Genomic DNA, 23806 nt, shown 5'->3' on the forward strand with positions numbered 1-23806 from the left:
AGATTTTCAAGAGTTTAACAGAACACCAAATTTATAAACATTTTAACAGAAAAAAAATATTAGAAAATTAATGTATTATCCATAGCACAGTATAAGAAAAGAACACCCTCATCAGCAGAGGCGTGCAGTAGCACAGCTTACCTCCTCACTGACTTATATCAACATCATTTGTAATATATAGCAGCTTTTAGAAAATGAAACAAACTCAAGTTGATTAACCCAAATTTACAATTTTTAATGTAAACTTCAGCAACATCATTCCCAAAACAGGGTACAGAAAACAATGAACTCACGTATACATTATGTGTAAAATAACTTTTTAACCTTAGCACAAACATTAAGTAATAGCTTATTAATACTAAATACCAGCTTATTTCTCTGCTTTGCCTGATCCTTTTTCTAGTATTCAGCAGTCACAGAGAACTTAAAATCTCCTCTCACATTGCAATGCTGCTTGTGTGCCTCTGAGACATCCTTTAGTCTGTTACCATAGTGATTCTACTAAGCAGGCAAGTTAAAAAAAAAAGACTAAATAAAAATAAGATGTTCTGCATTATATTGCATTATTCCTAACCAAAAAAAAAAAAAAAAAAAAGGAGGGGAAAGCAAAAAGGAACAGACCTGTGTACTTTGGCCTGTACATTGAGTATACTGATTGAATTGATTCAAAATCCATTTTGCACAGATGCGTAAGCTTACACTGTCATTAACAATTAATATGAAAAGATAAAGCAGAAAGGACCAGATTTGTTCTCACCTAGCAATGCTATTATAAAAATCCGCAGATGTAAAGAGAAGTGATTGACAATTGTTCTGCAGCAGCTTTGCAGAAAGGTTATTGCAGTGAGGCTCACCGAGAGAAAGCAGGCAACCATACAAGAAAATCTAACCATTTTAATATTTAAATATGCCAGAAATATCAGTGCTGTACAGTAAAAAGCAGGAGTACACTCATCAATGCCTTCTAAAAATTTAAATTCCTACTCATGCCACACTGTCTTTCCAATTTCAAAATCCACATTATGAAAATTTTCTTAATGTAGCAGATTTCTGCTAGAACTGTTTACAAAGCCACAAAGAATAAGGAAATGGATAATCTGAAGCAGGTAACTACAGAAAAACAAACCACTTGCCCTAAACAATTCTTGCAAAGCAACACACAGACAGCCCAGAACCTTTCAAACCAAGAACCTTTGAAATGCACAGACACGAGCAAACCTGCACCTCTTGCTAGATAAATAATCCATAGCTCTGCGGTAAGTATTCAAAAACAGACAAAAAAGCATGCACTCCGACACATAAAAACTTATCAGCCAGAAGCAGGTCCACTAATTACAATTACCAGCACCAAAAATTAAAAGAATAGTGATAATTTCCAACTTCCATCTCTGCAACAAACAGAAGCAGCTAGCAAACATCTGCACCTCTCTCAAATATTGCAGTACTGAAGCTGGCTACTGCTGTGTGAAATAGTTATTATGCAGGAGAGGCCGCTGCAGTTCAGAGACGACATACAATACCTCAAGGCAGACAGCAGTCTATAGAAATTCAAATCCTGAGTAAGAGGATTTACCTAGAAGGCAGTGTTCTGAATGTTAAAAAGTAACAGTCTCTCTTCAAGGGCTGCAGACGAAGTCACAATATACCTTGATTTGTAGCCATCTGTAATTGCACAATTATCTACAGCCTGCTCTGTCTCCTCTCCAGTCCTTGACTTGCCTCTGATTGTGGAAACAATTGCGAAGGTAACCTTTTCAAGGACCAGAAGCACAGCGGATTGCACATAAACATAACTGATGAAAGCATTAGGTCTAGTAAGAAAACAGAAGTAAACTGACACGAATTTAAGCAGCTTATTATGTTTTCACTACTAGAATTAAACACCAGTTCTCTTAGTACCCTAACTCTTCACAGTTTTATAGGCAAGTGCCCCTACCCTTGTTGTTTTTTCATCAATAAATGACCAATGCAGGAAGACCTGTTTTCCTCTTTTCACAAGATTTTTAATAATATTTCTGTCTACATCAAAGTCTGAGACTTCAGGTCAGTGATTGTAAACCGTCCTGCTCTCTAGGAGGGCATTAAGAAGCGCTCAGTAATTCTCAGCTCTGCATTTATTTAGCAAGCATGCTAAATAAACGAGCCATCGTTTGAAACCTGACAATTCTCCCAGACTTACCATGAGGGAAAGCTCCATCATGACTCAGTATAACTCTGTCAAGAGATGGCTTTTACTGCCTATGTGACCTAGGTGTGCTGCCTGTGCTCCTCAGAGCAGCCTTTGTTCAGATAAGTAGGGCACAGAAAGCCTTGCATAAGCCATGGCAGAGCGCCAGGCCTCCATTTGCCAGGCCTGGCCGGGGCCTGGGGAGAAGAGGGTCAGTAGAGGACGAGCTGCAGATGCAGCTCCTCTGCGTGCTCCCTGCTCTGCTCTCTGGGTCTTGCGAGTTCAGAAGGAGCTCGTCTTGAAGGGGAAGGCTTGAATACAACAGGCACACAGTCACTTTTGTCCAATCTTCGCTGCATTTTTCACAGAGCTAGAGCTCGAAAGCCTAGAAACACAACCGACTGTGCTCACAAAGAGAAGGCCCACAGACCAAGCAAGTGTACCGGCACCTACACTCATCAGCTTCAATGCTTAACTTTGGAGCCAGCTATTTCTCTTCACGTGGTTTGTTCTCTTCCCCCCCCCCCACATGACGGAAGATTCCATATAGCATGTAAATTCAGTTTTAGCATTTACTCCTCTTTGTAATCATGACATTTCTAAAATGCGCCTACAGTCCTGTTACAGAAAAACTGCAAAATGCCTTAAAAACCCAAGCAAAACTAAGTACGAGAGAACAAAACAAAGCCCTCTGTAGGCCACACATTGTGATCCACCATCACAATCAGTTGTGCTAATAACTCCACTGCAGCTGGATTACAATGACCTGCTGTGTTAAAAACTTCTGTATTTTTACTTCTGGTATATTTTTCTCCATCATACACATACACAAACTCCAAAGGCATAGAGAGTAACATAATTCCCAATTGCTGTTTCCAACCACTTAATTTAATAAAATAAAATAAAATCTTTTGCCTAATTTCACCCTGCTTTTGACAAAATGTTTTAGGTACACTGCTTGAATACCTGGATATCCACCTTATGATAGCCAAAGTCCTTTATTTGTTTTGCTTTTTACCTGTAAATGTTCCTGATCAGCTTCTGCTACAGTTACAGAGATAAAAGTAGACCTCAGAAATTTAAACTTTTCTTATCTATATGCATTTTGACTGTTTCATTTTTCTTTAATAATTGAAAGTGAATACATACAGCTTCAGATTAACGTGTGAGCTAAAAAAAAAAAAAGTTAATCTAGGCATATGTGAAAAATAAGGCTGTAAAATAGCACTTAAAGGTTTAAAACAGTTTTCAATTTCATAAATAAACTTTCATTTATTATTGAGAAAAAGACATAACGATATGTCTGTAACAGCTACATGTTGACATGAAATACCTCCCAATAGCTAAAAATCTTTTTAAAGATATATATAGACATAAAGATTAATAAAGTGATGGTATAAATAGGTACTGAGTATAAATAGGTTCTTTGAGCTGTTCGTCTGTCTCAATTTTTTTAATATTTCATGCATATTCATGTAACTCATGCATACTTCCCAATAAATTCTAATTCTTTAGCAGCCTTTTCCTTACCTAATATATGCAGTATGTCTCTAAGTTGCAAACAAATAAGAATCTTTAGGAAATAATTATATATACAAAAAATCTATTTGAATTGATCGTTTACGGGCAAGATCAAAGAATCAGCCTGCAGCAGAATACTAGAATAGCTGTTTTATCCATAAATATAGAGGCAAAATTTCTCAAGAGTGATAGACAGGATCTGCATTTCTACTAAAAGGCAGATATTTGAGAACATGAAAAATTTAATTTTCATTATTTTGTGGGTTTTGTCACTGGGCACAGGATGCACCTGCAGTACACTTTACAAATATATATATATAAAAATAAAAAAAACTCCACAACATACCTTCATTTGTAAATAACCTGCTCATGTTCAGAGTCCCTCCTGACCACCCATTACAAAACAAAACTCATAAAACCAGAACCACAGAAGCCCTCCATCCCATTTACCATACCCTCAATGTTATCATTCTAATAAATACAAAAAACTACACTTTTTTTTTCTGAAGTAGTCTGTCAGCAAACAAAGGAAATGAACTGAATTTTACAGATAAAAGTCTTTCCGGATTGTCATTGTAACTCCCCACCAAAAGCATAATGTGATACTTTAACAGAGTAGAACAGAATGAGCACCAGATGGATGACTGGTTTCCCATAGCTGCAGTTTCCAATGTAACCCAACTATTCAACTAAATAATATCACAACTTTTTTTCCTCAGCTCTCTTTTATGTAGACACTAGTCCTACAGAACATACCTAGTTACACCTGTGTGCTCTACCCACCTCTGTGTTCAGCTTGCCAGCTAGACAAGAAGCATCAGGCTTCCTGACGCAAAGCGTGGATGGGACAGCTTTATTTTCTGCATCCCGACACACCAGTCCCATACCCAGCCACATAAGGTACCTCTTTTGCTGACGATGCCAACCAGATCACCTCATCCTTAGCTTGCAGAGCTCAGACAAATGGTTCTGGGGCAACATGTTCCACAGGCATGTTCCAGAAACTTCTCTTTGAAACCTTTTTCATTCAAGCATATTTGCTAGAAATTGGTTAAGATTCAAAAAGTACTCAGGGGAAGAACTGAGACACACGTAAGACAGGATGAGTACATACCATTACAAAAAAGAAGGCTAAAATTAAAAGAATATATTGAATGAAGAGGAAGACTAGGAGAAAAGCAGGTGACATGCCAGAAATAACACGGCGTGTGCTCAAAAGCTCGAACACTTTTTCCAACTACACGAACCGTACTAATAAAGAGGTATACTATATATTCCTGGCCATCTTGCTTTATTCTCCTTTCAGCTTACCATGGCACCACCATAGCTAAGACAGTCGAAAACAGTATTCCTGGTGGGCTGGGACATGCAGGAATTTGTGAAAAGGTTAGGAATGTGAGATAAACCTTAACTGTATGCTTCTGTTACAGTCATCAATATTAAAATCTCTCCTGCCTCCCTACGCCCACAAGACAACAGCAGTTGAATTTGGAATTATTTTATTTTTCTGTTGAATGAGACAAATTGAGCATTCACATATCACTTCTGAAGGTAACACTGTCCTGTGAGGTTACACAAAGACTACTTTCCTTTCAACCAGAAGGGCAGCTTTTTTTCCCTTAATGTAATCCTAAAGACCAAGTAATTTTCAACAGCCCTAGTGTTCTTGCCAAAGTTTATGGCAATGGGGTAACACAGCAGTCAAGGGTTCTCAGAGTAATTTGCAAGTCTTAACTGCAGCAATATTAAAAACATGCAAAAGCAGTAATTGATTTTTGAAAAAAACACTGAGAGTTGATTTTATGCTTGTTAAACAGCACTCTAGTAATTATCTTGATCATCAACATCTTAAAATAGTAAAAATTAATTTTGTGCTTAAATTGCTTACATAAAATATAGATGATTTATGTTAATGGCCTAAAATTGTGAAAAACATGGAATATATGACCTTCATACTCCCATCCTTCCCCCTTTGCCTGGAGACTCTTACTGACAATGACTCATCTGTTGGCAGTGGTTTATTCTTGGCAATTACAGACTTAGCATGAATGTTTAAATACCATCAAAAATATTATGATATTTCAAAGTACATTAATGCAACGTTGGTACAATTTGTGAAATTCAGAACCGTCACAGAAGAATACCAGATGAAAACTTCTCTACTTTCTGTCTCTGTATCATACAGGAAGCTCAAACCTAACTATGGATTCTGTTAGACCTCTACAGACCCAGGAAACGGCCTGTGTTCAAGGCGAGTCCCTAGCAGCCTAGATCCTAAAAACCAGAGCCATCCTTGTGAAATCCTGAATCCTTTCAATAAGAGCTACCAAAAAAAAAAAAAAAAAAGTCAACTGTGTTGTTTCATTACTTTGGGTTACTCATCTTTTGTGTTGTGAAAAGACGAGACGCTCAGTCTCAGAGAAAGAGGCAGACATTCTGTGAAAACATTCTTTCGCACTCTTTCATCAACTCTTTCTGATTTTATTTTCCTCGTGCTTGTGCATAACCACTGCCACTTCATTTTGTTCTCTTCACTAAGGAAGTATTTTCTGACTTGCTACTCACAGAGCTCTGGCTTAAATCTTAACTCGGGGATCAGCCTGACTGGCTTTTCAAGGAGCTACTGTCCTGCTTATTACACTTATTCTATGCCTCAATTTATATATTTTGATGTACAACAAAAGCAATCCATCTCAGGACACTAGATTAAATCCACAGCTGAACTAAACTGAAAACAGCTGAAACTGTTCAAGACCAACCAGATTGCCCCACTGGGTCCTTTCTTTCTTGCTCCTCACTGTTTGCTATTGATGCCTTGCTAAAGATAACAATTTTCACAGCCAAGGAAGCAAAACAGAAATTCAACCTTAGGTGTTTCAGTTGGTAATTCCAGAGTAGTGTTTTGTGTGTTTGTGCATCAGAAGTTATGCATGCAGCTCCCCACTCCCTGCCATTCCCACCTCCTCCCATCTACCAGAGTCCCAGTAACTGTGCAACCCCAAATCGAGGTGGTTCAGACTCTCATCCACCTCAGACTGCACATGGAAAGACACTGGGCTCAGCGCAGCAGAAGGTGCAGAGCAATGCAATCAGACAGGGAGGTGGAAAATGAGACGTCCTTTTAGCAACAGCCTGCAGTCTTATTCACTTAAGGAAACTATCCTCAGTGCAAATCCACCCTCATGTTTATTTCTTAATCCCCTTGAAGATCTTCGCTCTGCTACAGGGTAAGCTGTTTTTGTTGTGTCTATTTGTTTTCCTAAGTGATTTAATCATACTGCATATAAAAACAATGGAATCATGGTCATTTTGCATTGCAAAAAGTTAATTCCTTTACTATTTTTAAAACAGTTCTCCGGTGCTTTTCTCCTCACCCTGGTTGGTATAGTGAAAACTAAAGGTTTGCTATACTCAAAATCCTAATCATCTACAAACTTTTATTCTGCAAAGTGGTTAAAATCACAGTAGATGATTTAGAATGAATTCTCATCACATCTATTTGAATACTTGATTCAGTGATAAAATTATATACTTCATGGTACAGCAGGAAGTGGTTGTCTAACTGATCAATTTCTTCTGTTAAAAATTAAAATGTAGAATCTCCTTCCACTACTTCATTAAAAGTTAACTACTTCCTTGCTTATTTACTCTTCTATTTTGTCCCTATCCGATGTCTAAAAACAAAAACAAAATACACTTTTCAGCACTTTTTCCTTTTATTCCCTATATATCAAAACAGCCAATGCAAAATTCATGCCAAAGTATAGGGATATATGACCATCCAAACTCATACATAATCCCGCTCCCCATACAATGGCCAACTTACACCCCCCCTTGACTTCTTTTGCCATTCACTGCAGTGAATCTTTCATATTACTGGACAACATCAACCTCTCTATTTACAATTCCCAACTTCATCTGTCTCTGTTGGTGAAAGCTTGGACTCTGGATGAAAGAGGAAAAGCATGATGAGAGAAGTGCTTCCCATTATTACAAAGAGCAAAAGGAAAATGTGAGAGTAACACTCCACTCTTTCAAATCGTTGACAATGTGTTTCTGATAGCCTCACAAATACAAGCTGCAGGAAAACAATCTGCCAGGAAAAGGAAGCCATTCTACAAGACTCTTGGAAACAAACAAAAAAAATGTTTTTTATAGGTTTTAGAGGAGATTAATATGCAGAAATGTATTTATAAATTACAGCTAATTACAAATGACAAAAATTCTCAACAATGCAGGTGTATTTCCCAGTGTAATGTGAAACTCCTTTAAGAGAAAATATCCTTTTTCCAGGACATGTATAGCTAAATTTAGATTCTGTGACAGAAAAAAACAAGGGGATAAAAGTGGGAAACGGAAGTAGGGGGAAAAAAAGAGCAAAAATGTTGAATGGAAGGAGATCAAAGTTACAGATTACAATCAGTGACCAAAAAAAAGAATACAAGCAGTAAAATGAAATTTAAAAACGAGTAGAGAAGAAACAAAGTACTATATTAACACAAAGCATTTCTAACTGATTAGTCAGAAATCGCTGCCCTACAAGCTGACTCTCAAATCATGAAATAAAAGAATAATCAACCGACACACCCTTCCATGTTCCCCATCACATCTCATGGCCACGGGCACACCCTACTTGGCCATATGGCACAGCAGCCCCAATTTTTGCACACCTTTTCCCTCTCACAGAGTCCTCCTTGCAAGGGTCTCATTTACCCTCTTCCCTTCACACTGCTAGAAGGGCAGAAACAATATAAAAAATTGATATGAGAACAGTATTTTGCATGAAAGCTTTCTATTTTCAATGATTTTTATGAAATAGTGCAGCTAGGAAAAAAAAAGAGAAAGAGCATCTAGAAACCAAACTGCTAATTCCTTTATTCTTTTTCCTCCAACTTTACATTCTATTTGAGCCTTCCCCTAAGACTTGGTATTTTAATGAAAGCCCTACAACCAATTTTTGTTCCCATTCCACTTAAACTGCTAGAGTATCAGTGCTCATCTGTAACTTTGTTGGGTTTTTCTGAGTATGTTTAGCACTTAACAAACATCACATTTTATCTTTACTCTGTCTTTAGAGTAAGATACTTCATACTGAAACACTTCTATTTCTAAAGCAAGAAGCATATAACAGCTATATATTTGTGCATTCCTTTCAGTTTTTAGATGCAACACAACTTATAACAAACGTTAAATTCAATCTGAAAGGACTTAAACCTACCTTTAAACTGGACTCATAGTCTGTGTTCACTTTGAACATAAGTCCAAGTCGCAAATGAATTTCCTTGGCTCGACAAAAGCTGGGATCAACATAAAGCGCCTCCTGAAATGCTTTAATTGCCCTAAAAGACAAACAGATAAAAAGTATTAATTTCTACTGAAGTATTCCTTTTATAATAGTTATTTGTATGACTAGTAGAAAGTAAATCAGAAAGTACTGTTACTGAAGAACATATTAATGTAATGGATTAAATGTTTTTGCTGCATCATTTTTGCTTCTTCAAAGACTGGATAATTTTGTACTTTAGATATCCTAATCGATTTGAAAGTCTCATCTTCTCTGCTCATTTGGAGAAACTAACTTGCTGCCTGAAACACTGCAACAAAAGTGCTATTTCAGAAAGGATGATTCAGGAATAAGCAACAAAATTAACGCAACTGTAGAACAACAGTGTACGCAGTGGTCAGTCCTGTCACAACCAACTGCTAGGCTGCTTTTGACTCCAGATAGCGTGGACTCCTGAGAGCAGGGGCAGAACGGGAGGCCTAGAAGATCTCACACACCTCCTCTCACTGCCCGGACTTGCTCCACTTTCAACTTTGTTACTCCCTTTCTTAGCACCAAGGCCGCCTAGGGACTCGGTAATACCTATTACTCCTTTACTTTCCAGTCACTCTGCTACCTCCACGACTACACAGATATGAAAGTCTGCCACATCCTCCCACCGTTAACTTGCTTTTCTTATTTCCGTGACATCTGAAAATGGCTCTGATTCTATTTCCTTATCTTTAAATCCTCTCTGTACATGCTCCTGTTCGTGGTGGCACTGCACCAGAAAAAACAAAACCACTACGGACCAGTTACATTTTGGGGAAGAACAAACGTGACTCTAAGCAGGACTGACACGGCCTGTTTTGCCTCTCAGGCCAACTGTGTAGAATTAGGACAGCTGAAACGAAGCTAAAAGGTAACAGATTTAAATTCACCAAGAAATTCAGAAAGAAGCTAAGACTCATTGCATTACCTCTCCTGAAATCGAGTGACTGTTTGAAAGAGAAGACCCTCACACACATCACAGCCCACTCAGTGACAGGCATCAGGGAGCAGTGGTGCTTCGGGCAGGACCCAAGTGCCCACGGCAGGACACCCGGCCTCGCCTCCAGGGCCCCAGGGTGGCACTGAGCAGGCAGGTGACAGGTGAGGCCGTAGGAAAATATGGAAAAGCCTACATTTTCGCCGTGGAACTGAAGCTTACAGCCCTTCAGAAAGGTTTTCCTCTCCTGGTACCCTACTTCCCTGCTCACACAAGCAAGTAAAGCACAAAAGGGACACAACTTGCACTAGCTAAGCATCCTCTCACATCTTGTTTAAACTTTCCAGGAATACTGTGGGTGGTGGTGAATTACACACCTCAGGAACTACTCCGAAACTGTAACAAACAGGGTGCCATGTCTCCTAACAGTATGCCCACTATTGTCTATAAGAAAACCCTTCAAACAGTGTAACGATCTCCAAATTTTGGCTTACACACGCTTGTAGATTCTACTACCATTTTAAGTTATGCTTTTGTTACATACAGAAGTACAGATTTTATCATTGTATACCTGCATTTCTTATCTTAACTCTAATACAGTATGCAGTATGTTGGGCAGTGGCATTTAAAAATCCATTATTTGTGTCCTGTTCAAAGACAGTAATATATACTAAGTTCTAAAAACGAAGAACATCACTAAGCATGGTCCCCATCGAAGAAAGGTCAAAAATCAAGAATTAAAGCCACTGCAGTTCTATACCACATGTGAGACTGACCACGCTCATATACGCTTTGTGAGCTTCAAATTTTGTGCATTTTAGCTAGCTTGCCTGGTCAGAAAATATTTTCCTATTTCCCTATGTCATGTCTTGTCTCACTCACAAATAACAATGAAACATGGATTACTAAAAAATAAAACTCTAAAAGACATAATTTTAGATCTTACTGAACAGAAAATAGTGTTCATTTTCACAGCTGAACAACAGAGTTAAATGAAGCCACAGTACAGCAACTGGCTTTTAAGGACAGTTTCCAAGTTCAGTTTGAATATACAGCATCATTCATTCAAAAGACCAAGAATCTTGCCTACCCCATCTTTCAGAGGAGTACTGCACTCAAAACAAAGTGAAGTTGCAACCAGTGGACAGTAAGACAACTGTATCACATTTAGCACTTGAACCTGCTAGTCCCAGACAGCCCCTGAGGTTTGCAAGGTGTAGTTACCTTCATACAGATGACAAGGCAACAGCGTTCACCCTTGCCTAAGATGCTCATGGTGTCAGGTTCAACATCAGTAGAAATTATAAGTATTTGCGATAACCTTATAACCCGACAAAATTTTTATCAAGCCAAACCCAAAACATAGAAAAAGGAAGAAAATGAACAGAACAAGACATCACTCCCTTAAACATGATCAGTGCAAGAAGCAATGGCACCTTTCTGAAACTGCTTTGATGGACTTTTGGATAAACTTAATCAGTACAACGAAAATCTCTACAACCTTTAAGATGTTATTTCAGTTACCATGCTAACCGTCAGATAGCGGCGTTCTAGGTGAACATTTCAGCTCTACTTGATCACTCCTAAATGGATGGTTTGAGGAGGAAAATGCAGAGATGCTTTGCAATGGAATGGATGGATGGACTCATAGCAATTGGTGAAAGACTCTATTTAGAAATGTTCTTTCAGTTTCTAGTACTTGATGGATTTACTTTTAAGCATGAATCATACTTAAAATGCTAGTAAACTCCTGTGCCAGTGTCTTGCTTCCATCTTGAAAAAAACCTCTGTATCCCTGAATGCCATAATAAAAACTAAAAGAGAATTCCAATAAATAACACATTTATAATTAAGCACAATTATTTCAGTAAATTAAGGCATAAATGTTAAAAGAATATGGCAAATATATCCCAAAGTAGCTTTTCTAACTAAAAATCAGGTATTAAGATATATTTTCTTTTTCTTTCAAAATATAATTTATACATAAACATTATTTATTTCTATTACTTAATTTTGGTGTTCATTCCATATCAATCAAGCAATTTGTAGCTTTTCCAAGATGATTACCACCAATAACAAATACAAATTACTTCCATTATTTCTACAAAAAATTGAATCCTCAAAATTTTACAAATAAAGTAATCTGAAAGGCAACATTTTTAACAATTTCTACCAATAGTAGGTGCTCGTGTCTAATTTGACAACAATGGCCTTAACTAGTAAAATTTTCATAGAATAAAACACTCAAAACTGAGACGACATTTTCCTATTAACATTAATTATTACAGTAATTATTTGTATACGAACTCTGACTTAATTATATTAACTCTTAAAGACAAGCAGTTCTACACTATAGATGAATTAATACTGATCTAATTTTGCCTATGAGAAAAATTTAAGCTAAATAGCAATGGATCCGTAATTACAGGAGACATCAAGAACAAGGACCAAAGGAAATCCTCTGGTTTTATTCTGGGGCTTCCTCAGCCACTCTGCCATGCTCAGAGCTCTGGACTCAGCCCCTTACTACACCAATAGCAGAACACCTGCAATGTCACTCTCATACATCCCAGTTCTAAGTGCTCATCAATATCCAAAGGAAATGACAATGGATCTGGGTACACGGTGCAACAGGGAACGAAGAGGACATGAGAGTAAGTGGAAAGTAGGAGCAAGTGCAGTAGTAGAAGATGAGATGATGGCACACAGCCTTGCTCAAATAGGTTGTTAGCCTCCACCGCTAATTAACTGGCCTTCATGCACGGACACAGCTTTTCATTTTAATCCTTTAGCAGACTAAACATACATTAGTCCAAAGGATAAATCACAGAAATGAACAGCTGGGAGCTCTCATACTGTAGAAATAAATGACAGTAGTCTAAATTCAGCAAGAAACAACTTCAGGTTTGTTCTCTAAAGGATATTGATCAACTGCCTGGCAAGAAAAAAACTTTGCTTAAGTCTACTGGAATTTATTTAAATTTAGAGTCTTCAACAAGAATGGGAAGGTATCCATTAACAGGCAGGAAAGGTTGGCTAGCTAACACTAGACGAAATGGGAAAGCAGGACTGGAAAACAGACTGCAGAGGATGAAGTGCACCTCTGGGCTTACGTTTGTACAGCACTGCTACAATAATTGAGAAAGTATAAAAGTGACATGAATCTATCATCTCCGAATCTAGACTTTCAAAATCAATACTGCAGCTATCTTTCCACCCACTCATCTATACAACAATGCCTACTATTATGCAAGTAAGCAGGCTGAATAATAATTAATAGAATATTATATTAAACATTTAGTGAACTCTCATAAGATGTATTGGAAGCCTTTACTCGGACAGACTGTGAATAAAAACCCATTTGAACTGGACAAAAGTATATAATAAACAGCATCAATTTAACTATTCAGAAGTTAGCATTCATGAGTTTCTAACAAAGTGCATTAAAATCATAAAAAGCCTACAAGAGAAAAGAACATAACATGTTGGGAAAACTACTTGGTGCAGCTGGAGTAAAAACTTTCTTTTTATTATTCTTTATTCTCTTTCAATTTTCTGACCACCTGCTCCAAGCATAACTAATGAAAATGCCGTGAGGATATGATGGACAAATTCCTATTTGAAACTCATCGGCATAGTTTGAACATAAACAAAACTTACAGATACAGAAATAGTCATTACTGCATTTTCATGAAATACTTTAACAGTCTTCAGATACAGTAACTCCTCTGTCCATTGTGCCGTAACAGTTGAATACTGAAACATTTTGAGCAGCAGGCTCCAAACATTTTTCCGTAGCAGCAGCTGAGACTACCCTTTTATTTTCCTGTTACCAACAGATACTATGCTTTTTCGTAAGTCCAAGAAATAGGTTTGATAGACAATGACAAAAAGAGAACAAAAGACAAATCAATTACTACTTCGCTCATGGTTAACTGCCACTAGTATTTGTAGTCTACATGTACATTCCCATTTTACGTATATAAAAATAGATATGTAGACCCAGCCACCTGAAAACTAAGAACTATTTGACAATGCAGTATCTACACAGTGCTTGTTTAAACTCTGCTCTCCTTATTAACTACAGACTAAAAACGCCTGACCATCTAAGAGGACTCTGATAGAAGAGGAAAATAAATATAAATGTGTATGTTGAAGATCGCAGGTTATTGGCGGGCAAGCTGTTTTTCTGCTCTCAAATGACGTCCGTCGTGGACTTCCCTGTAGCAGGTGTTTCCAAAGCAGGAACTCCGCAGGCTGCAAATTACCAGGGCAATGTCACTGTCAATTAGGTGAACCTCAGCACTTCTCAGGCAAACTGCAGCCACTGAACTATTTCATCAAATGCTGTGCCTTCCACGGTGGCACCAACTATTGCTATACCTGGAGGCAGGCAGAGCAGAGACTGCATTTGATGAAGTAGTCGAGTGGTTGCTGTTTGCAGGAAAGGGTGAAGTGCTCCCACTCAAGTGAAGGAGGTCCCCAGCAGGTGGTTCGCATTCCCACACACACCACTCTGTGGGGAAGAGCCTGGTTCCTTGGACCTGCCAACGACTGGCACAAACAGCTTGAGAATCATCCCAAGGATCTGGTCCTGCTGGAAAAACAGTAATAATTCCCCTCATGTGTAAATCTTACTGTGTTAATAACAGCTTACTGCTGAAAAAAGACAACTGTATCAAGAGAGAAAGCAAAGAAGGGCCAAAAAGGGACCTTAGCAGCACAGGACAGAACTCTCCCACTGTCACAGATGGGCAATGACCAACATAAAACAACAGTTTCTTGGTTAAATGATCATGAATGCAAGACTGAAGGCTGGCCAACAAGACTGCTGAAAAAAAGTTTACATTCCACTGTCGACCTGAATACACGAAAAACACTTTAATCAGCTGCTTTTCAAGATGACTGTGAGAACAGCAAACCTTCACTTTCTTTAAAATAAGATACAACAGAATGACAGCCAGGAAACCTGGAGCGAAGCAAGAAAGATAACAGACTCCTTCAGCACAAGTAAGTAATTAAATATGTCTGACACTAAGGCCCCTCTCAGAGGTTGATGGTAAGTTTTCCACGTGTTCCACGAAGTGGGTACCTGTAAAAGAATGCTCCTGTCCCACTGAAGTCTTTGAAGGATTTCTGTAAGAAAAATGATTCTCAAGTGTCTGGAGGCCAGCAGAGTTGGGACACAGTACCACAGATACCAACTGAGAGCCACATGCTACTACTGCCTGCTTGGCCTTGGGAGGATTGTGGAATTCAGCAGCAGCAGCAGAGAAGGGATGTGGAGAGCCTGCTCAGTGCTTGTACCTTGGAGATGGAGGTGCTGCCTTCTCCCAGTAGGGGTTTCATATCCTTACTCCCTCTTGCCCATTGAATGTCTTTACTTGAATTAGGTAAGAATAATGAAAGGTGTAGGGGACTGCAGCTAACTTCTTCATGTCAATATTCAATTCTGAATCCGAGTTGCAGAGGCAATAAAAAAAAAAACTTTTTTGCACTGAGCTCCTATCCCATTTCCAATGAGTCAAACTTAAGCTAATGGAAGAAATGCCAACGTACAGGACACCCCGGCTTACAAAGGTGTGAGGATACTTTAGAAGAGCCAGAATCAGAGATGGTGGTTCAGCTGATGATCTAGATATTGCACAGATGACCTCATTGCTTTTGCTTTGATAAGGACGGCTGCAGAGAGGCCACAGCTCCTGCCAGAGACGGCAGATTTCCCTAAGGCAGTCTGCATCTTTAGCCATGATGGAGGAGAAGGAAAGGGTCTGGACCATCACTCACATTCGTCTTTGGTATTCTTTCAGGGCTGGGTCCTGCAAAGGTGTCTATGCTGAAGCACAAGGTTTTATGTAATACTAAACTTCTAAGCTGCTAAAGAATCCTTGGACTGAGGAGCCAAAGGATATGTTAAATAATGCGAGAAGGGTGACTGTGATCTCCATCTCCTGTAAGGTGTTTTAAGGAGCACCCTCTCTCTCACACATGCTGTCCAGCAATTTGTAGGGTAACAGTTATTGAAAACACTGTGGACTGCCTTCAGAGCACCACAGTTAGTGCATGGGGATCCAAGGGGAGCAGGAGAACCAGTTTCAGGACACAGCTGCAGAGCTTGGACTCCATCTGCTTCTCTTGGGGGGGCTCAAATCTGCAGATCGTACACCAGGCAGGTTCAGATTCCTTACTGAAGTGATAGAGCAAAACTGGCACTCAAGCCACTACATGGACTGTAGCTATTGCACTGAGCTGAAGGATAGTCTTTGACAAACAACTAAAATTTTTTAATTGTTCCATCTAGAAGACAACTAAGGAGGACATGAAACTATTCAAGTTATGACAGTATCTCAGCTATCTCAATTCTGGTGTTTTGCCCTACTTGAGAAACAGGGAAAACCAGCCATCCACTTCTCTCACAACTCGATGACAAATGGTGTAGAAAGATTATCAAAATCTAAAATCTATACAACTTTCTTTGGAGCTAATCCCTTATGTCATATCTTACTAAAAAAATTGCATAAAATATCTTTGATCGCGCTATCACAATATTTACATATACTTACATGTATATAAGTACTTTCAGTTCTTACATAAATTGTCAAACAAAACAACCGATATAAAATGATGTGTCAGATAAGATTTAGTACTTAACACTGTAACGCTTCTTTAGCATGTACAGAAGCGTGCAATATTGAATACAGAGAATTGCATGTGTCTTGGAGTCAGTCCAACACTTCTTTTTATGAATACTGGAAAACTCAAAAAATAACGTGAAAATACGAACAACAATTCTAAAACTGACCTTATTCTCATTTGCTCTGATATTATCCCAATTTGTATGACAGATGATTCATTAACCCTTACTTTTGGGAAGACTATGTACATGCCTCTCCTCAAAAACCTATGACTATCTAAGGTTGTATGAATAAAATAAAATATTCATGAATGAAGCACAGTAGGTTAAACAACCTTAAACAATCTTGGGGCCTCCTCTACCTGTATGAAATACACAGATTTGTGTACTTTATGAATGGAAATAGATGGAATAATTGCAGCAGAAAACAAGACAGTTTGACTAGTGTTTCACTCTGAAAGAAGGAAGATTCTCCTTGCAATCTGCAGTGGAGACTTGTGGAAGACTAAGCGTACAAAGAACATCCCTACTGCAAGCGACTTGCAATCAGCTCCAGGCTAATTATGATTTTGTCACACCCTAAATACTCACAACCATGCAACCCACTCCTGTCCCCAAAACATAGTAAAAAAAAAAAAAAATCAAGGGGATTTAAAAAATCACATACAGAAGTATAAGATTTTATCTGCATTAGACTTTTTTCCTTTAAAAATTCTACCCAATATTCTCATATGCACAACTTCTTTAGTACCACACTACATTTACCTTTGTGGTATGAATGAGAGACAGATTTGATTACTTTAAACTACATTAACAAACAGCTCTATATGCAGTTAAAACATCATAATTTAAGACATCAATATATACTCATGTTCTGAACAAGGTTACTCAAAAGCATGTAAGAAAAATCTGAATTAATTCAAGGCAGCAAACTATCAATACTTAGGCCTCACAATGACCTGACTTTGTGGCTCCCTCCACTGAACGGTGCCAAAAAAACTGATCCACTAATGGCAACGTTGAAAAGGTGGCCTCTTAATAATTAACTACTCTAAATCTAACTTTTCGTGTAATTTGACTCATTTTCTATCATTTTCACAGTGCAAACTGTAACACGTTAAATGATGAAGCCAAGCCTGCATCAGAACAAGAACATTCTGAAACTTAGCAAAATTCAAGAAAGATGATCACAATCTTGAAAGATTCTCAGTTTTTCTGAAAACTTTTTTGCTCTTCTCTCATATTAGAATGGAATGTAATTGCATGCCACGTACAATACATGGCATACATTGCACCACTATTAATAAAGGAAGCATTTAAGTTGTAAGAGGGAAAAAAAATATCAAGCTTCTGAGATCATGATTTAACCAACTTATGTTAATTTCAAAAATAAAAGCTTACTTCCTGCCTGAGGAAAGCATGAATCTTTTGTCTTACAGATACACAGAAACTTTTGATAAATTTATTTGGGGGGGGTGGGAGTAGGAGGTGGGCAAAAATCTCATTTTGTTGTTCCAAGCTATCGGTCAGTAGTCACTTATTACTTCCTTAGCTTCAGGCATGCTTAGTCCAATAAGATGATAATTTTTTGTGTAATCAACTAAATAGTAAAATCACATTCATTTTATTACGAGCTTCTGTACTAAGTGTTACTAGAGAAATATATACCACAAAGAAATCAGCATGGAAGAGAGAGAAAAAAAAAAAGGTAAACTAATCAATTTTATGAAAAAAGCTCTGATCTAAACACTGCATTTATCTGACTTTATTCCGATGATAACAACAATATGTGTGTAAGAATAAACCAGACCTTTCTTATTACTGACCAGGAAAGTTTGAGGATCTGTCAAGAGAACCTCAATAATCAAGTCTATTCCATTTCTCATTCTTCTCTCATCGCCAGTGAGGCAAAACAAAAACAAAATCACCCAGAAAACCATCAAACCACGCCTTTCCCCACCCCCAGCACAAAAGCAAGCCCTTCCCACCCCCAAAACCCTGCCAGAATTTACAGCTCTTTATAACTGAGTTTTTATGACAGTTTTAAACATTCAGGACAAAGTGTACTGCTGCTCACGTCCAAAACCTGTCACTGTATATAGTTATAGAAAAATTACTGAATAACAAGCTAAATGAAAACAAACCTACTTTGCCACTTCTTTTCCCAGAGAAACAGAAAATTTCTTCACAACATATGCTGCAGACCACAGACACTGAGAATTCACAAAAACCTGTTGAGTCATACCGCTACATTCTCCTTGCTGAATTGCGTTATAGGAAGCTAAAACTCTTTCTCTGTAATTGCCTTCCTATTCAAGCAACTGCTGTGGCTGCCACAAGTAAATCAGATATGAGATACAGGACAATATACCTTCAAGTATCGTATTTATGCTACAAAATTTAAACCATTATACACTAACATTAAAGTTGAAATATTCACCTACCAATAAACACTACAAAATACACTGTTACTGTTAGTTTATTCCAACTTACCATTGAAAGGCATTGTAATGGAAGTAGACCAAACCAAGGCCATATAAAAAGGCAGCATTCTGTAAAGAAAAGAAACAATGTTTAAAACCAGATACACCAACCATAATCTATACCACTGAGTTGCAAGTATTTTGTTCATCGTTTGACATTCAATTTCCATTATGAGATAGGCATATTTTAATTTCACCTTGAACAGGAAGAACAAAAAAGAAGGAATAAGAAGATAGCTACAGATTTTTTTTAAAAAATGCAATTCTTTGTAAAATTTAGTACTAAACTCTGAATTTAAATGCAGAAACTATTTTTTGAGGAACAGTAACTACCGTAATATTCAACTACTTTTACATCAGAGACACTGATGTGCTTTGTTCCATTTGTACGACAGCAGGAAAGCAAACAACGGTCCTTGGCAATTTAATACAATAAAAATGTTTTATAACCTAAGACCATGTCATAGTTATAACGATTTATATCCACATAAAAGTAAACAAAGCTATGCACACTAATTTCAGTGTCTAAAGTAGAACATTAATTATATGAATCTGAAAATATGCTGTAAAAACTGTAATTTTTCTGAATACTAAAAATATAGGCCATCAGCTTCAAACCTAAGACAATCAGATTTCTTCATCATCAATCTAATTTCTATCTTTGATTACCCTATTTTCCAGTAAAAGGAAAAAAATGTACCATTCTCCTTCTGACAACTCATCTCCCCCCCATATTCTTTTCACGAAGGAAAGTGTTGCTTCCAAAGTGACATTACCAGGGGGGTTAATGAATGATTAACTACCTAATTTTCCAAATAAATATTACATATTTCCTAAATTATATAAAAATTAACCAACATTTTCTTTTGAAAAATGTTATGCCACAGTAAAATTGTTCTCTGTTTAGCAGCTATTCCATTATTTACAGAAGAAAACACATATATGCTGCCTACAACACAATTTTAGGTTTTTCTTGTGTGTAACGCTGTTCTCGAGAGACTGTGAATACATCCCAAAGGAAACAGAGCTCTAATACATGAACCAGAGATGGCGTTTCCATTCTCAAAGATTCTTCTTCAGGATAACCCCTACTGCACTTGCACTCACTTCTTCAACAACTCTCATTTCTATGGAACCTAACAAAAGGAATTCTAGATATGCCTTAAACCCAACTGAAATATATGAGACGTAAGCAAATTTCTCCTAGAAAGCAATTGGTAACCAGAACATAATTTGAAGAGCAAGCACTCATCAGAAACAGAACCTAGTATTACAATTTCATTATACCTCATTTGCATCTTCTAAATGCAAATTAAAAACAGGGGAAATGCCAAAGATCCTTTCATGAATACAGTTGGATCATAGCTTTAGCAATGGACAGGTTCCAAGAAAATGCTGTGGTATGACCAGCTACTATGACAATCAGAGCACTGTACAAAGGGAGTGGAAAGAGAAGTACACAGACAATAAAAAGATGACAGTCGTAATACTACCATAAAATCACGTTCCTGTTCAAGTGAACAAAACCACAACATGGACATCATAAAGATATGAGATCTTCAACTCTGTACGCCACGTAATTGCTGTTACTCAAATCTGTTCTGGCAACAGCAGACTAAGAATGAAGACAAGCTCAAAAACTGAACATACATAATGTCTTGGACTACAGTGTTTTCAATGAAGAAGTGAGACAACAATGGGGAGAGATTACACACGTGCAACATGGAAGCCTGCAAAATACAGCGTACACCTAGCTGCCTTTACTCTGTTCTGGCCATGCTTATTTAGAGAACTGAAGTGAACAAAGTTGTTCAATGTTACCTCGGAGATTCAACAACTGTGATCCAAGACTAGATCACCATAGAGACTGAGAATAATACTAAAAAAAATCCTTCATCACCACACCGCAAAATTCAGGCAAAAATATACCAGACAACTAAAACCTCTTCAATCTTTAAGAGTTTAATTCCTCTTCTGATACCTATTAGAATTCACAGTCAAAATTTGAATATTCAGAAGATTAATCTAGCTGTTATTTTGGTCCTAAAGGTTAATAATACTCAACAATCAAGGCTTATGACAAGACCAAAATGCAGGTGATTTGTCCATGTGTAATTAGTATATCAAATTTACATGAAGCTTTCAGGTTGCCCCCATTGCAGTAAAACACAAGTCCGCTATTACAGCTCCATCCTTTGTTCTGTGGCTGGCCTTCTAATTTTTCTCATTCAGCTTTGCAATGCACTTGGGACTGACCTTAAAAACATGTTAGGATACCACTGTCTTCTCAATAAAAAACAGGGCAAGACTTAAGACTTTTTAATACTTTACTGCAAATGTAAAGATGCAAATTCTGGAATGTCAGTATGGACTGTATTCATCTGTTTTGAAACACTACAGCTCTAACTGCACGTAACACCATTAGTACTGCTTGTTGATTATTCATTAGATTTGTCTAAATGATTAAAAAATATCTTTTAATCTGGACTTGAAGCTGGATGGGGCTTTCACGAGGACTGGGAGATAATACAGTGGTTCCGTGCATGCAGTACTTTCCATCAGTAATTCAAGGTGAGTTACATGTGAAGTTCACTATTTCAGCAACTAACTTTTCTGCCTGTACTGCAGAATACCAGCAACTTCAACATGCAGCCAAGTTCTTACTGGCAACAGCCCATATGAAAAGCTATAACAGCTTAACACTTATCAGGACCAAGCAGGATCATGAAGCTGCATTACAAGACGGATTTTCATCTACAAAATGTCCTTTATCCTGACATCTCAGATTCTGGGACTCCAAGTCACACACCCCGCCTTAAGAAACCTGTTTTCAATTGCCACTGTTACTTGCTTTTGAACACAGGTATATCATGAATAGTATCTACCCCATGTTTTTCAGTAACGATATCTTGTTATTCAATCCTTGTTATTCAAGATCCTACTATAAATAGCTGCTGATGGAGAATACAAGCCTACAAGCCAACTTTTTTTCCCCCCTCTAAGTATATATATTTATTTCAGTATGAAGTAGAAAACAAAATTATCTTATTACACTCTTTTCCATGAAGTTCCTCAAAACCTTCACAATTTCTAAGATGTCAGACTAAAATTCATTCTTTGGCTATTAACTTCTACACATAATATTTATGTTATCAGATCTTCTCAGTAAAATCTACATCATCTTGAAAAAAAGCTACAAACCGAAACAGACTACCTCAGTTGAATGTGTATTTTTTTTCATTCTACAGCTATGCTATTAAAAAGCATACAAATTAGAAATGCATTTTCCATGTTGGTGTCATTTGCATTTTCTACAACCCGTTGAAAGTGTTAAAATGTTTCATACCAACCACTAGATGGCTCAAATATCTCTTTCCATTTGACAAGCTTACGCAATTACAAAAGACTGTCAAGTTCATATTGTGTATTCTGCTACTTACATGCACTATTTTATGCTGAGCAAAATTTCAATTATATTTGACAAAATGTATAGACTACATTAATTTAGTGATGGGTAACTCAGAAGACAACAATGTATCTTTTGTACCATTTTACGTAACAAGAGATGAATAAATGTGTTGATGACTTTTTAGTCTTGTTTCTTTTTAGCAATCAGGAAAGGAATATCCTACCCATCTCACAAACCTCCTGTACTGACCGAAATAACTGCTTCATAGCCCCTCTGAAGCAGCAGACGGAAACACATCTACAACAATCCATGTGCTCTGCTCTCCGGGCCAAATTCACAATAAAGCCTTTTTCTCCATCTTCAAGCACATAGCTAGTACCTCCAGCAGAAGGATGGCTGAATCAGAACACCGTAGTAACACTCAATCTAAAAATATAGGCTCAGAAAAATATACCCATCCTGTGTAACAAGTTACTCACATTCGGACTTTAAAACTGCCATATTAGATTGAGTCTAGAAATGTATAGCTGCCATATCTGGGTGAAGATATTTGCAACAGTAACGGACTTAATCTGCCACCAGAAGTTGAGACCCAGTTAATCAACTCCAAAATTGTATTTTCTAAATACAAGAATATACAAAGAAGTTATGTTTGTAAGAGAACAGCGACGCATCTAGAAAGAGAACAGAAAAAGAGGCTAAAGAGTCAAAGCAGCCTACGGGCAGCCTCCAGTCAGGACCTTCCAGCTGACAAATGAAGAGGAAGGCTTTTGCCACAGTCTCATAGCACTGCAGATTTAGAAACAGCCCCTGTCCAGCAGTACCCCTCATCTTTGCCAATACTATCATTTGTAGGGTACTACAGTCAACTGGATGCCAGAACTGATCCAAGTTATTAATATCTGGATAAAACAGGATTATTTTTAACTGGATCAGTTTCCCAGTCAGGTTCACTGGGCAGCGCCCCCCCCAAATAAATGTATTACCACAAGTGAAGAAGCGGAAGACAAGTGACATGTAAAAGCTCTCTGAACCTACACTGGTACCAACAAAATGCATATCGAACCCACACTGAATTTCCATACAGAAAGAGTGAAATCCTAGATAAAAGATTTATGCAGTAAACCTACATTAAAAAAAAAAAAAGCAATGCTTCCTTATTACCTCCTAAGCAGCATACAAATATTTGAAATGAGAGGATTCAAGTTCTGTGGTTCAGTAGAAGATGGATAAAAATATGAAATAACATCACAGCTGGCCTACCGGCCTTCTCCGTGCAAATCCTTGACCACTAATATATGTAGGTAAATACACCATTTCTCCTTTATGACTGTAAGGGGC

General features: G+C 37.6%; 1 protein-coding gene across 9 annotated transcripts in view; it reads right to left on the minus strand.

Annotated features, from left to right (window-relative positions):
• Window positions 1-23806, minus strand: part of KDM6A (lysine demethylase 6A) — a 154868-nt gene that overhangs the window by 64087 nt on the left and 66975 nt on the right. For all 9 annotated transcript variants that reach the window (XR_004778484.2, XM_050708905.1, XM_050708907.1 and 6 more), the window contains 2 exons: window positions 19067-19125; window positions 8907-9027 (listed from right to left, as the gene is read on the minus strand). Coding sequence is in view for 8 of the 9 variants with exons in the window: in XM_050708905.1 (XP_050564862.1) it covers window positions 8907-9027; window positions 19067-19125 (180 nt within the window). In the remaining variant the exon portion in view is untranslated. The remainder of the gene's footprint in view (window positions 1-8906; window positions 9028-19066; window positions 19126-23806) is intronic.

Source organism: Cygnus atratus, chromosome 1 (genome assembly GCF_013377495.2).
Source record: "Cygnus atratus isolate AKBS03 ecotype Queensland, Australia chromosome 1, CAtr_DNAZoo_HiC_assembly, whole genome shotgun sequence".
NCBI lineage: Eukaryota > Metazoa > Chordata > Aves > Anseriformes > Anatidae > Cygnus > Cygnus atratus.